The 13,511-nt window shown below is 40.4% G+C and overlaps 1 protein-coding gene across 1 annotated transcript in view; it reads right to left on the reverse strand.

Moving 5' to 3' along the window:
* The window catches only part of adgrv1 (adhesion G protein-coupled receptor V1), a 513,902-nt gene that overhangs the window by 361,893 nt on the left and 138,498 nt on the right, over positions 1–13,511 (reverse strand). Inside the window, exons 19-21 of the mRNA XM_061980535.1 lie at positions 9,383–9,509; positions 8,709–8,932; positions 5,193–5,915 (exon numbers count right to left, since the gene is read on the reverse strand). Of these exons, the coding sequence (XP_061836519.1) occupies positions 5,193–5,915; positions 8,709–8,932; positions 9,383–9,509 (1,074 nt within the window). The remainder of the gene's footprint in view (positions 1–5,192; positions 5,916–8,708; positions 8,933–9,382; positions 9,510–13,511) is intronic.

Below are 13,511 nucleotides of genomic sequence, written 5' to 3' on the forward strand. Positions count from 1 at the left end.
CGTTTTGAATGGCAGGGTCCCTGCTATCACATGTTGATATATATCTATATAAATATAACATTTACATAATAAAAATCAACTACAGGCTTCCCAAATGCTGTAATAAATTAAGCATGATGAGTTGAGCATATGTCAGCATGTGGCCCCACTTTTAACTCTTTTTTTCAAACGCTTATTGCAAACGCTTACTTACAGTAAGTCATTTATTTGGCTTTGTAAGTCATTATTTTGTCATTATTTTGACTTCCATCCATCCATTTTCTACCGCTTGTCCCTTTTAGGGTCGGGGGGGTGCTGGAACCTATCTCAGCTGCATTTTAGTAAGTCATAATAATGACATACTTAGTATCTCAGGTAACTAGGACTGTTTTGTTTTTACTTTACGGAAAAAATATCGAGATATATATCGTATATCACCATTCAGCAAATGGAGCAGAAAACACAACCAAAAATTTTAGACATCTTCACACGACGAAGCCGGCCTACGTCACCACAGTCTGTAGGTGGAGACGTAATGGCGACAGGCTGAGTTACACCGATCCTTACACCCACCCACCCCCTTCCCCGGTCTGTCCGCCTGAGAGACACCACCTTAACTAACACATTTTCTGGGGGAAACACTGACATCAAAATGCCAAATATCGGCGCTGATAACAGATAATGTAGAATGAGGTTAATAGTCAATAGAAACACGACCAGTGTTGGCCTTGTTTGTTTTCTAGCATTCCATAAAAGTTTTTGACCTCACCTACACCATCTTTCTAGTCTGTAGCCACATTCAAGTATAGTACGTAGCAAAATCCGCAACAGTAGGCAAGTACAAAGCCCTGATGCAAAGGGACCAGTTGACAATGAGAGTTGACACAGCAGACGATAATAACATAAGTATTGACCTTGATTGAAGCTAACTAAAGAGCCATACCCCCCTCACGAGAGTCCTTGGTTCCGTACTGGCCACTACTATTGTCTCCTGTAATTAGAAGAAGAAAGAAGAAAAAAAAAAGAGGCTGACTAATTCCTTTGAGCGGTAACAATATCCAACTGGGCTCACTCAAGCGTTGTCGAGGACTCAGTGGTTCTGCACAATGAGGACTGGACTGAAAGGTGGGCGGTTAGTGTACATGTGCGTAACGGATGTGTGTGAATTTAAGAATACAATAAAAATACCTGTTATTTCATGTACAGATGATTTATAATTCAAACGTGACAGCCGGATTAGAACAATATAAAGCTTTGTGCCTCTCTGACACTGGCCATGGTGCTGAAACGGCAGTCAAACAATCTGACATACAAAGAGGACGTGGTCTACCCTACTCCAGGTCACTTAACCCAATATTTTACAGTCTCTTGTCCCCTTTCTTTTAGCATTTCCAGCCATTACATACCCATACTTTAAAGTAGGGCTGGGCGATATATCGATATACTTGATATATCGCGGGTTTGTCTCTGTGCGATATAGAAATTGACTATATCGTGATATTCGAGTATACGTTCTCACGCAGTTGCTTTTAGCTGCGGGCATTACACTGCATGCGTTTCCCACTCTTTCTTGTCTCTCCTTCTCACAGAGACTTAAAACAAGCGCACCTTCTTACATACGTCACGTGTGCAACGTCACGTGTGCAACGTCACGCGCTCCCGCGGAGCAGACAGGTAGCGACATGGTAACGTTAGCTGTGATGCTAACGGTGCGGTGCGGGTGGTAATACGAGAGAGAGAAGGGGCGAATCTGGTAACAAATGAAGGAAGAATGAATTCCCAAGAAAAACAGCACGGGGTCCATCGTCTGGCGGTGGTTTGGCTTCAAGCGGGAATATGTTGAACAATTATGCGGCAAAAGTGTTGCTACAAAAAGTAGCACCACTGCTAATGTAGCATCATTTGAAAAGTCACCCGCTAGAGAATAAGGAGTGCTTGAAACTCTGCATGTCAACATCTCCGGCCGGTGCCACACCAACAAAATGCCGAAGCAACTATTTCCAGATCAACACCGTATGAAACAAAGTCAACAACAGAAGGAGATAACGTCCGCAGGAACCTACCACATAGCGAAGGACGTACACTATTTGATTTCCTATTATGCAGCTAATTTTTATTTGACACTTATTGAAATATCTTGTGTGACATCATGCACAAAAGTGCACTTTATTTGTTTTAAATTATTGTATTGGCGTTCTGTACAAAAAGTGCACTTTAATTTAGTGTTCTGATATGTCATCTTAGTGACATCATGCACTAATAGCTTGTTTTAAAATGTCTCAGACAATCTTGCACTTTCTGTTTGGAAATAACATGAATGTTTGTGCCACTGCTTAATAACTGTTTAATAAATACACTTTTGGTCAATTGATCTAGTTGTGATTTCCCTCTCTGCATGAAAGTTTAAAAGTAGCATGTTTTAATGTAGACACATAGAATCATCATACTGCTGTGATTATATGCATCAAGTGTTCATTCAAGGCTAAGGCAAAATATCAAGATGTATATCGTGTATCATGGCATGGCCTAAAAATATTGAGATATTAATAAAAGGCCATATCGCCCAGCCCTACTTTAAAGATGGGAATGTATGGGCACCGCACGATTCAATTGGATCCTGATTCTTGGGGTGGCTGTTCGATTTAGAATCGATTCTCGATTCAACACAATTCTCGCAATGTTATCCGGTCCATAAATATAATAACTGTTGTGTTTTATCATTATCCTGCCTTCTCCTTTGTTGTGATGTCTGCACCTTTGTCTTCAGTTCATTCATCCTCGGCGAGGGGCGGACCTTGAGGCACACCTGCTACTAATTAGCCCGCTAGTATTTAGGCTTGTCACTGACAGCTTGGCCTTGCCGGTTATTGTCTCCTGAACTCCTCACGTTCATGCGCCTGCTTCACCTTGCCAGTCCTAGTACGTTGTCGCTCCTTAGTCCTGAAATCCCTAATCTTTTTGTGTTTGCTTCCTGGCCTCCCTGAGGTAAAGAGGATTCTTTGTTGGACTTTTTGCTGTGCTCACTGCGCCCTGGCCGTTTCCCCTGCCGACCCCTGAGGATCCTGTTTTTGTCTGTGTTAGATGGTGTGCGCTTCTGCCCCATCGCCTTTCGTTATCCCTTATTTTGACAAAATGTTTTCCTTTTTGTAATTCAACCTTGCCTCCCGTCTCTGCATCCTGGAGTCAACACCTTGACCAAGACCCTAACAAATAACACTTTCTCAAAACAGGTTAAAGGTTAGAAAAGCTTCTCTTGGCTACTGATGTTTTAAAAAATACATATATTTTCAAATGTATATTTACAAAAAACACAGAATGTTAATCAATCAATTAAAAGAAAATAGAGCAACCCCAAGTCAAATATGTATGTATATATATATATATATATATATATATATATATATATATATATTTATTTATTTATTTTTTTTTACTTCTTTTTTTTCCCCATCTGTCCTGTCCAGCCACTCAGACAAATCATATTGTTGATGTAGATGATCATCTCTGCTGTACAGATTTACTTTAGAAAAGAGAAGTGTTGGATACTTCTCTTGTTGCCTTATTTGTATTTTATTAAATGTTTGGGTAGAGTTTTACTAAACAAAACCAGTTTTCTTTTAAGTAATATGTAAATTTATCAGAGCTGTTAATTTATTTTATGGAGAAATGTAATTAATCATAGAACTGGCACCCAATGTTATTAAAAAGTATTGATTTTAAATCAAGAATCGTTTAAATTTAAATTAGTCTGCTGACGTATGCAGTAACATGTTGTGACATTTTACATCCTATTATTTTGTCAAAATTATTAAAGACAAGTGGTAGAAAATGAAATATTAATCTACTTGTTCATTTACTGTTAATATTTGCTTACTTTCTCTTTTAACATGTTCTATCTACACTTCTGTTAAAATGTGATGATCACTTACTTGGGGGCGGCATGGCGTAGTGGGTAGAGCAACCGTGCCAGAAACCTGAGGGTTGCAGGTTCGCTCCCCGCCTCTTACCATCCAAAAAAAAAAAAAAAAAAAAATCGCTGCCGTTGTGTCCTTGGGCGGGACACTTCACCCTTTGCCCCCGGTGCCACTCACACCGGTGAATTGAATGATGAATGATAGGTGGTGGTCGGAGGGGCCGTTGGCGCAAATTGCAGCCACGCTTCCGTCAGTCTACCCCAGGGCAGCTGTGGCTATGAAAGTAGCTTACCACCACCAGGTGTGAATGTTTGATGGGTTCTACATGTAAAGCGACTTTGGGTACTTAGAAAAGCGCTATATAAATCCCAGTTATTATTATTATTATTATTATTATTCTGTTGTTTGATACTTTACATTAGTTTTCGTTAATCCACAAATGTAGGTATCAATCCGATACCAAGGAGTTACACGATCATACATTGGTCATATTCAAAGTCCTCATGTGTCCAGGGACATATTTACTGACTTTATAAACATAATATAAATAAATGAAAAACGAAAAAAAGATTTTGTGATGCTAAAAAATATCGATGTAATCATAGTAGTATCGACTAGATACGCTACAGTACTTGGTATCATTACAGTGGATGTTAGGTGTAGATCCACCAATGGTGTTTGTTTACATTCAGAAACGGCGTCATTAGCGGTGACGCCGGTGAGCTACGGTGTGTAGTGAAGTATGTTTAGCTATTCCTTGTCCTGCAGGGATGATACTTGTAAGAAACTTACTTTTTTTGTCGCCATGGAGACAATGATTAGTGATTTAGAAGTAGCTACAACACTGCCGACTGCGGATGGACATTAGCCGCTAACTAGCTAGCCATATCTTAAAGCATCTCTTCCTGAGGGCGTTTCAGTGTTATAACTTCACCTTTATCTTTAGTTTTTAAGCCAAAATGTGTCCGTTCTCCCTTTTCTGTCTACACACTGTGTCTGCTTGTAAGTACTCCGTGATTGTGCGCTGCCGAACATGCTCCTCTGCTCGTTAAAAACCAGCAATGACACGACGTGACGACGACGGAGGGGCGGTTGACCGGTACTTTTTAGAGGCGGTATAGTACCGAATATGATTCATTTGTATCGTGGTACTATACTAATACCGGTATAATGTACAACTCTACTACGTAGCACGTGTTATGTGGGATTTAGTAGATCAGGCCCCAAGTTTACCAATAGTTATTACCAAATAGACAATCATGACGTTAAGTCAAAAACATAACAAAGCAGAAAGCTCACCATCAGCAATGCCTTCTCCTTTAACGCTCTTCAGCCCTCCAGGAATGGGGGTCCCGTCCAGGAGGAAGGTAATAATCCCATCATCCACGGTAATAATCACATGAAGCCACGTATTATCCTCCACAAATTTGGCCGCAGTGGCCTGGGACATTTGGGTGTGGTTCGATCCCACGATTGTGTAGTACAACATCACGGTGATGTGCGACTCGTTGGTGTGGATCCTCACTCCGTAGTACAAAGTTCCATTTCTGCTTCCTTTGGCGACTACGAAGCCGTCCGTGTCGGCTGTGGGCACCAGCCAAGCGGAGAATGTAAAGTTGCCCGGGACCGGAGGGGAGTCTCGGAGGGAGATCGTCCCGTAGGCTCCAGGGAGTCCGGAGAAAAACCGTGCGTCCGTTGCTGAGTGGTGTCTCCTGGCACGTGGCCTGAGCTCTACCTCGTCAGGGAAGGAAGCCAGAAGTAGCAGGTCATCCATCGGAGGAAGTCCCTCTGGGAAGTGTCCGGATATGATCTCCCAGGCAACTCGCACCTCACCAAAATCCCCCTGCTGTCGGAGGATGGTGCAGGAAGTGACGTCGGCCATGTCGTCTTCTGACAGCACATCTTCTGCTACTTCTTGGTCCAGACTGTTGTCGGCAATAACGAAGACGCCAAACGGGTCGTCGTTGGCGGGAATGACAAGCGAGGCGCTCAGGGAAGTCTCAGCAAGTCGGCCGGCGCCTCCTAATATGACAACACATTATACGTCACTAAATACAGGCTTCGTACACCTTTTCCATGGCCAAATGCAAGCACTTTTTAAGGACTTCCCAGTTTTTCCAGTACCCTTCAAAAGGCGAAAACCAGTGTGAATCAATCCCTAGCCTTGTTGTTTGTAGGAAAAATACGGAAAATCTGCTAAAAGCTAAGCCTAACATCGAACCAGCAGTTATCAGTAACTGAATGGGGCATAGAAAATGAAGCAGTGTGACTATTCAATGTCATTGGTGTTTGCAAACCTGTCTCCATTTGTGTTGTTTTTCGAATTTCTTGTTCTTATTCTTACTTACAGCACTCAATGACATCCAACAGCACGGATTGATTCACACCGTATTTGTGCTTGTAAACTGCATAACATGATATAAATACACACACCCTCAAAATGTCAATTTCACTCATTTATTAAAGGGGAACATTATCACCAGACCTATGTAAGCGTCAATATATACCTTGATGTTGCAGAAAAAAGACCATATATTTTTTTAACCGATTTCCGAACTCTAAATGGGTGAATTTTGGCGAATTAAACGCCTTTCTATTATTCGCTCTCGGAGCGATGACGTCACGTTGTGACGTCACATCGGGAAGCAATCCGCCATTTTCTCAAACACATTACAAACACCGAGTCAAATCAGCTCTGTTATTTTCCGTTTTTTCGACTGTTTTCCGTACCTTGGAGACATCATGCCTCGTCGGTGTGTTGTCGGAGGGTGTAACAATACGAACAGGGATGGATTCAAGTAGCACCAGTGGCCCAATGATGCGAAAGTGGCAAGAAATTGGACGTTTGTTCCGCACACTTTACCGACTAAAGCTATGCTACTACAGAGATGGCAAGAATGTGTGGATATCCTGCGACACTCAAAACAGATGCATTTCCAACGATAGAGTCAAAGAAATCTGCCGTCAGACCCCCAGGAAAAGAGAACGGATGAGGGTATGTCTACAGAATATATTAATTGATGAAAACTGGGCTGTCTGCACTCTCAAAGTGCATGTTGTTGCCAAATGTATTTCATATGCTGTAAACCTAGTTCATAGTTGTTAGTTTCCTTTAATGCCAAACAAACACATACCAATCGTTGGTTAGAAGGCGATCGCCGAATTCGTCCTCGCTTTCTCCCGTGTCGCTGGCTGTCGTGTCGTTTTCGTCGGTTTCGCTTGCATACGGTTCAAACCGATATGGCTCAATAGCTTCAGTTTCTTCTTCAATTTCGTTTTCGCTACCTGCCTCCACACTACAACCATCCGTTTCAATACATGCGTAATCTGTTGAATTGCTTAAGCCGCTGAAATCCGAGTCTGAATCCGAGCTAATGTCGCTTAAGCTTGCTGTTCTATGCGCCATGTTTGTTTGAGTTGGCATCACTGTGTGACGTCACAGGAAAATGGACGGGTGTATATAACGATGGTTAAAATCAGGCACTTTGAAGCTTTTTTTAGGGATATTGCGTGATGGGTAAAATTTTGAAAAAACTTCGAAAAATAAAATAAGCCACTGGGAACTGATTTTTAATGATTTTAGCCCTTCTGAAATTGTGATGTTCCCCTTTAACAAAACTGTCCCACATTAATATAAGGATAATAAATTAAAGGAAACATATTTTGTTTGTTTCACAACACCTCAGTCACCTTTCATTAAGCATATCTAGCCTTATAACTGTGGCTATGATAAGAAAGTAAAAAAAAGACAAAAGTTAACTGTGGGGGGAGATGTAGCCAGCGCTGCCTGCAGGGGCAAAAGTCACCGCCTCTGTCCATGGTGCTTTGGACAGAGCACCATCAGACGGGGGCGTGGCAGTGCTGACGGCGAGACACAGGTGGCAGGTGATTAGATTTCACAGGTGGTACGTGTTAATCTAATCATCTGTTGTCTTTAACAGTAAGCGGCCTGGAACAGGTGGGGGAGAGGATACGGACGTGACTGAAAAGTCACGTTCTGGGGGAGAAAGACTTTGAAAAAACCTATGTGCATTAAAACCTTTGTTAAAAACTGCACGCTTGGCTCTTGTGCCGTGTCTTTAGTGGAACTGCGAGGAAGTAACTTCCACATTAACTTTTTTTGCTTTCACTGAGGTAGCCAGACAACGAAAACGTACACAATCATGTTGTGTAAAAACTACAAAACTAACTCAGCTCTAAGTTGTAAAAAAAGGTTACAAATGATACATTACATGACCTTCACAGTACAAGCAAGTCCAATAATGTAACCATTTTAATGCAATTAACCAAAACGAGAAAACTTGTTTGCTTTAACTGAGGTCGTCAGACAAGTTAAGTAGACAACCAAAATAATGGAGCAAAAAATACATCGAACCATGTTGGATTTTGTTTTTGCATACTTTGCAGCAGGCTACATGTGGATTTGGTCCACGTTTTATCCAAAGTTTGTATTTGTCATTTTCCATCCAATGTTCATTAAAACGACAATCATGATGGACCGATGCACCACTGTCTTCTTGGGGGCGACACAGAGCCATTTATACATGACAACAACCTAATGTAAGGGCTCGTGCAAAGCCTAACAGATCAAGCGCGTAGCTTTCATTTTTAAGGAAACGTATTTAATTTTTTTCCATTTTATAATCAGCCTATTGAGTCAGACTGCCGAGAAATATGATGAACATTTCCAAGCATTTACAAGCATTTTTCAAACCTTGAAAACACAACATTAAAATCCAAGCATTTTCAAGGTTTTAAGCACCCATACGAACCCTGTAAATATGCTAAAATAGGGAAAAGTATTTTGGGACTCACCAGAGATATTCACCAGCCTGAGGATGAAGGTCTCGTCAAATTCTGGAAGCTTATCTGAAATGGCCTCCAGAATGATGGCCTTGGACTGTTCTCCAGTGGTCAAAGTGATGGCGCCTGAGGTGTTGGTGAACTCTTCCTTTTCCAACAGTGGAGTGATGGAGTCGTTGGCATAAAGCTGCCAGTGGACTGTTACGCTCCCAAAATGGCCCCTTGCTCGCACAACACTGATGACATGAACACATATTGCCAGTTATTATGCACCTGTACTTGGAAAACATATCAATATATATAGTCGTGGTCAAAAGTTTACATACACTTGCAAAGAACATGATGTCACGGCTGTCTCGAGTTTCCAATCATTTCTACAACTCTTATTTTTTTGTTATAGAGTGATTGGAGCACATACTTGTTGGTCACAAAAAACATTCATGAAGTTTGGTTCTTTTATTCATTTTGTCAATGATTTATTATTGTCATCGAGTGCACATATATTTAATTTGTATTTTAAAATGCATTTTAAAGTTAGCTGTAGAATATTGCAATATATTGCCAGATCACAATATTGCTATACTGTATTGTATCCTGATGTCTTCTGTGTGATGGCTCATTCATTGAGCCATATCAATGAAGATGCTAAAGAAACAACAACAGAGCATGCAAAGATTGCTTCTTACTAGAAGTTATTGCTTTTTCCCTCCTCAACTGCTTTGTCCGCTGGCTCCAGTGATAAAATGCCATTGGCGTCGTCATTGGCCTCAATTACCACGGTAGCCGTGTTTGCGCCGTAGACCACAGCATCACCTGCACCAACACACAAACACACACACACACGCACACTATGTTGTGGACAATGCGAGTAAATCAGATCAATGATCCTTGAAAATTATTTGCTATAATAGCACAGCATTCATTTATATGACACAATCCAAACAAGCTTCCCTAGTCATGGTGCAAAAAAAAAATGCAAGGAACATATGCACATGGTCACACAACACAAACTGCACACTGAACTTTGTAGATATTATAAACAACGTCCAAACACCATAAATGTTTAAATTACACCCATTTAAATCCATTAGAGTGCATGATGGGAAAAATGTAAAACACTCTCTCCACACTTATCCATATTTGACGCATATTTCTGATTGATTACAAAACTTTAAGAAAATCATTTTCAACTTATATTCAATTGAATAGACTGCAAAGATACGATATTTAATGTTCGAACTGAGAAACGTATTTTTTTTTTTGGCAAATAATCATTAACTTAGAATTTAATGGCAGCAACATGTTGGAAAAAGTTGGCACAGGGGCATTTTTACCACTGTGTTGCATGGCCTTTCCTTTTAACAACACTAAGTAAACGTTTGGGAACTGAGGAGACCAACTTTTGAAGCTTTTCAGGTGGAATTATTTCCCATTCTTGCTTGATGTGCAGCTTAAGTTGTTCAAACAGTCCGGGGTCTCCGTTGTGGTATTTTAGGCTTCATAATGCGCCACACATTTTCAATGGGAGACAGGTCTGGACTACAGGCAGGCCAGTCTAGTACCCACACTCTTTTACTACTAAGCCATGCTGTTGTAACACGTGCAGAATGTGGCTTGGCATTGTCTTGTTGAAAAAAAGACGATGCTTGGATGGCAACATGTGTTGCTCCAAAACCTGTATGTACCTTTCAGCATTAATGGTGCCTTCACAGATGTGTAAGTTACCCATGTCTTGGGCACAATACACCCCTATACCATCACAGATGCTGGCTTTTGTACTTTGCGCCTTTTCCTCTTTGGTCCGTAGGACACGACGTCCACAGTTTCCAAAAACAATTTGAAATGTGGACTTGTCAGCCAACAGAACACTTTTCCACTTTGCATCAGTCCATCTTAAATGAGCTCGGGCCCAGCGAAGCCGGCGGCGTTTCTGGGTGTTGTTGATAAATGGCTTTCGCTTTGCATCGTAGAGTTTTAACTTGCAATTACAGATGTAGCGACAAACTGTAGTTACTGACAGTTGTTTTTTGAAGTGTTTCTGAGCTCATGTTGTGATATCCTTTACACACTGATGTCGCTTTTTGGTGCTGAGGGATCGAAGGTCATGGGCCTTGCCGCTTACGTGCAGTGATTTCTCCAGATTCTCTGAACCTTTTGATGAAATTACGGACCGTAGATGGTGAAATCCCTAAATTCCTTGAAATAGCTCGTTGAGAAATGTTGTTGTTAAACTGTTTGACAATTTGCTCACACTTTTGTTTACAAAGTGGTGACCCTCACCCCATCCTTGTTTGTAAATGACTGAGCATTTCATGCAAGCTGCTTTTATACCTAATCATGGCACCCACCTGTTCCCAATTAGCCTGCTCACCTGTGGGATGTTCCAAATAAGTGTTTGATGAGCATTGCTCAACTTTCTCAGTCTTTTTTGCCACTTGTGCCAGCTTTTTTGAAGCATGTTGCAGGCACCAAATTTCAAATGATCTAATATTTGCAAAAAATAACAAAGTTTCTCAGTTCGAACTTTAAATATCTTGTCTCTGCACTGCAGTCTATTCAATTGAATATTGGTTGAAAAGGATTTGCAAATCATTGTATTCTGTTTTTATTTACCATTTACACAACGTGCCAACTTCACTGGTTTTGGGGTTTGTACTTTACAAGCAGTCGACTTTCGACACCCGGCCAAATTGTTTTAGCCCAATGCAACCCCCAAGTCAAACATTTTTGGACACCCCTGTCATAGACGTCTGTAGTTAATGTCTATGGCCAAAATAAAGGTATCATGTGCTAAACAAGAAGTATGTGGTATCAATCCTGACCTGTGTATTTACATACAACAAGCTTAAATAAGATGTTATATATACCAGATTCCTTCACAGAGTCACATATTTCAGGTTGCTATCCTACGAGAAGACTGAAATAAGCATGCAGGTCTTCTTTCATAATTAAAGCAACTTAGCAAACATGTCAAAGTCCCAGCATGAGTTTGATGGAGTTCTCACATGGAGACTATAGACTTGGAACACAGTCATTATGGAAATGACAGTTCCCTGTCACACAGCAGACACCTCACTCCTCTCCTATCCATTACTGTCAACTGGTAAACACAGAGAGGCCAACTGGGTCGCTCGCCTTTGTGTCCCGGACTATTTGGAGTTTGGTAATTAAGGTTCTGTTGGGGCCCGACAGCCTTTTATTGCTGTCCCTGACACACAATGTGGGGATTAGGAGGGCACTTCATGTTGGCGTAAACTGTTTGTGCATGCATATGAAGCTGTCAACAACACATAGTCAACATAGTTTATAGCAGGGGTGTCAAACGTACGGCCCAAGGCCGGATCAGGCCCGCGGACAGGTTTTATCCGGCCCGCGGGATGAGTTTGCTAAATATAAAAATGTACCTGAAATTTTGGAATGAAAGAAACAGCTGTTGTAAATGTGTCCACTAGACGTCGCAATAGCAATTCTTTGTATATTTGTAGATAATGCTACATATGTAAAAACTAAACCACATGATGTTAGTGCACCAGTCGAAGAAAATTATCAAACTACATAAATAACATACTGTAATTTGATTTTGATAATTTTTTTTTATCTTGATAGATTGAAAATTAACACCAATGGGTTGATTGATGAACATTATCACATATTTTATTCAGAAAGAATAAAGATAGAAAACTATTAACCGCAACATATAAGTGTAAAAAAATCCCAACAACATTATGATTTGTACAATTTCAGAATGTGCTTGTTCTATTTTTAAACAAAGAAAACCATCTGAAGTTGTCTTTATTTTTAAGTTATCGTGCCGTGATTTTACCAGTCCGGCCCACTTGAGAGTGTATTTTTCTCCATGTGGCCCCCCGATCTAAAATGAGTTTGACATCCCTGGTTTATAGCCTTCAACTGAGTGAGCATGGCATTTATTTATAAATACTGCATGTATGCAATTCCTTTTAATTTAACACTAATTTGAACTTTATTTGTACAAAACAATTTATAAAAAATTATTAAAATAAATATAATTTAAAAAAATTATGTTATTGTCATAATTTATTTGTTAAATAATCAATCATAGGGCTGATGTCAATGATGTCAATATATATTGCGATAGACACGTAATTGATATCTCATTTTAAAAAATGCGTTAAAACGATAAAACATTAGATTTTTTTTTTTACCTTGTAGGAAAAAAACGGAAATTGTGAAGCAAGGTTGGTTGCGTGAACAAGGGCACTCGCTCTCTGGTAACCGAGCAACGCAGGAAGTGATCGCTGGTCAGTGGGAGTGACACGTTAATCAGGTAACAGTATCAACTATCAAGTTTGGTTGTGCCATCCTGTTGTCCCGCGGTTGATTCTTTGCACGGAGTGAGAAGAGAAAGTAAAAAATGAGTGAAATTGTGGATAAAGCAGGAAAAATCACCTGGACAGTTTGGAAGTTTTTTTTAATTTCTTAAAGCGGACCGTAGTCAGACCAAAGTGGCCTGTAAATGATGCAAGGCGCTCAGCTAAACCTGCAGAAAATAGCTCTTCTAAGGTTTCTTTATGTTTACATTTTAACACTTTGCACTATTTTGTTACACTTTATGAAGCATTTCTTTCATATTCCTTATTTTTACACCTTCATTTGTAGAAGTTATTGTTAAGTGTTCAATGTGGTTTTACAATTACATTTAAGGGGATTATAATGAAGGTTACATTTGAAACCAGCTATCTGTGCCCTGGACCTCTGGCCGGTGGTCGTTGGAAGCCGCCGTACTTTTAAGATGGTGCCGAGTGTCTGAATCCGTGAGTTTTAGGTGTAACTGTA

The sequence above is a fragment of the Nerophis lumbriciformis genome, linkage group LG20, assembly GCF_033978685.3.
Source record: "Nerophis lumbriciformis linkage group LG20, RoL_Nlum_v2.1, whole genome shotgun sequence".
In the NCBI taxonomy this organism is placed as follows: domain Eukaryota; kingdom Metazoa; phylum Chordata; class Actinopteri; order Syngnathiformes; family Syngnathidae; genus Nerophis; species Nerophis lumbriciformis.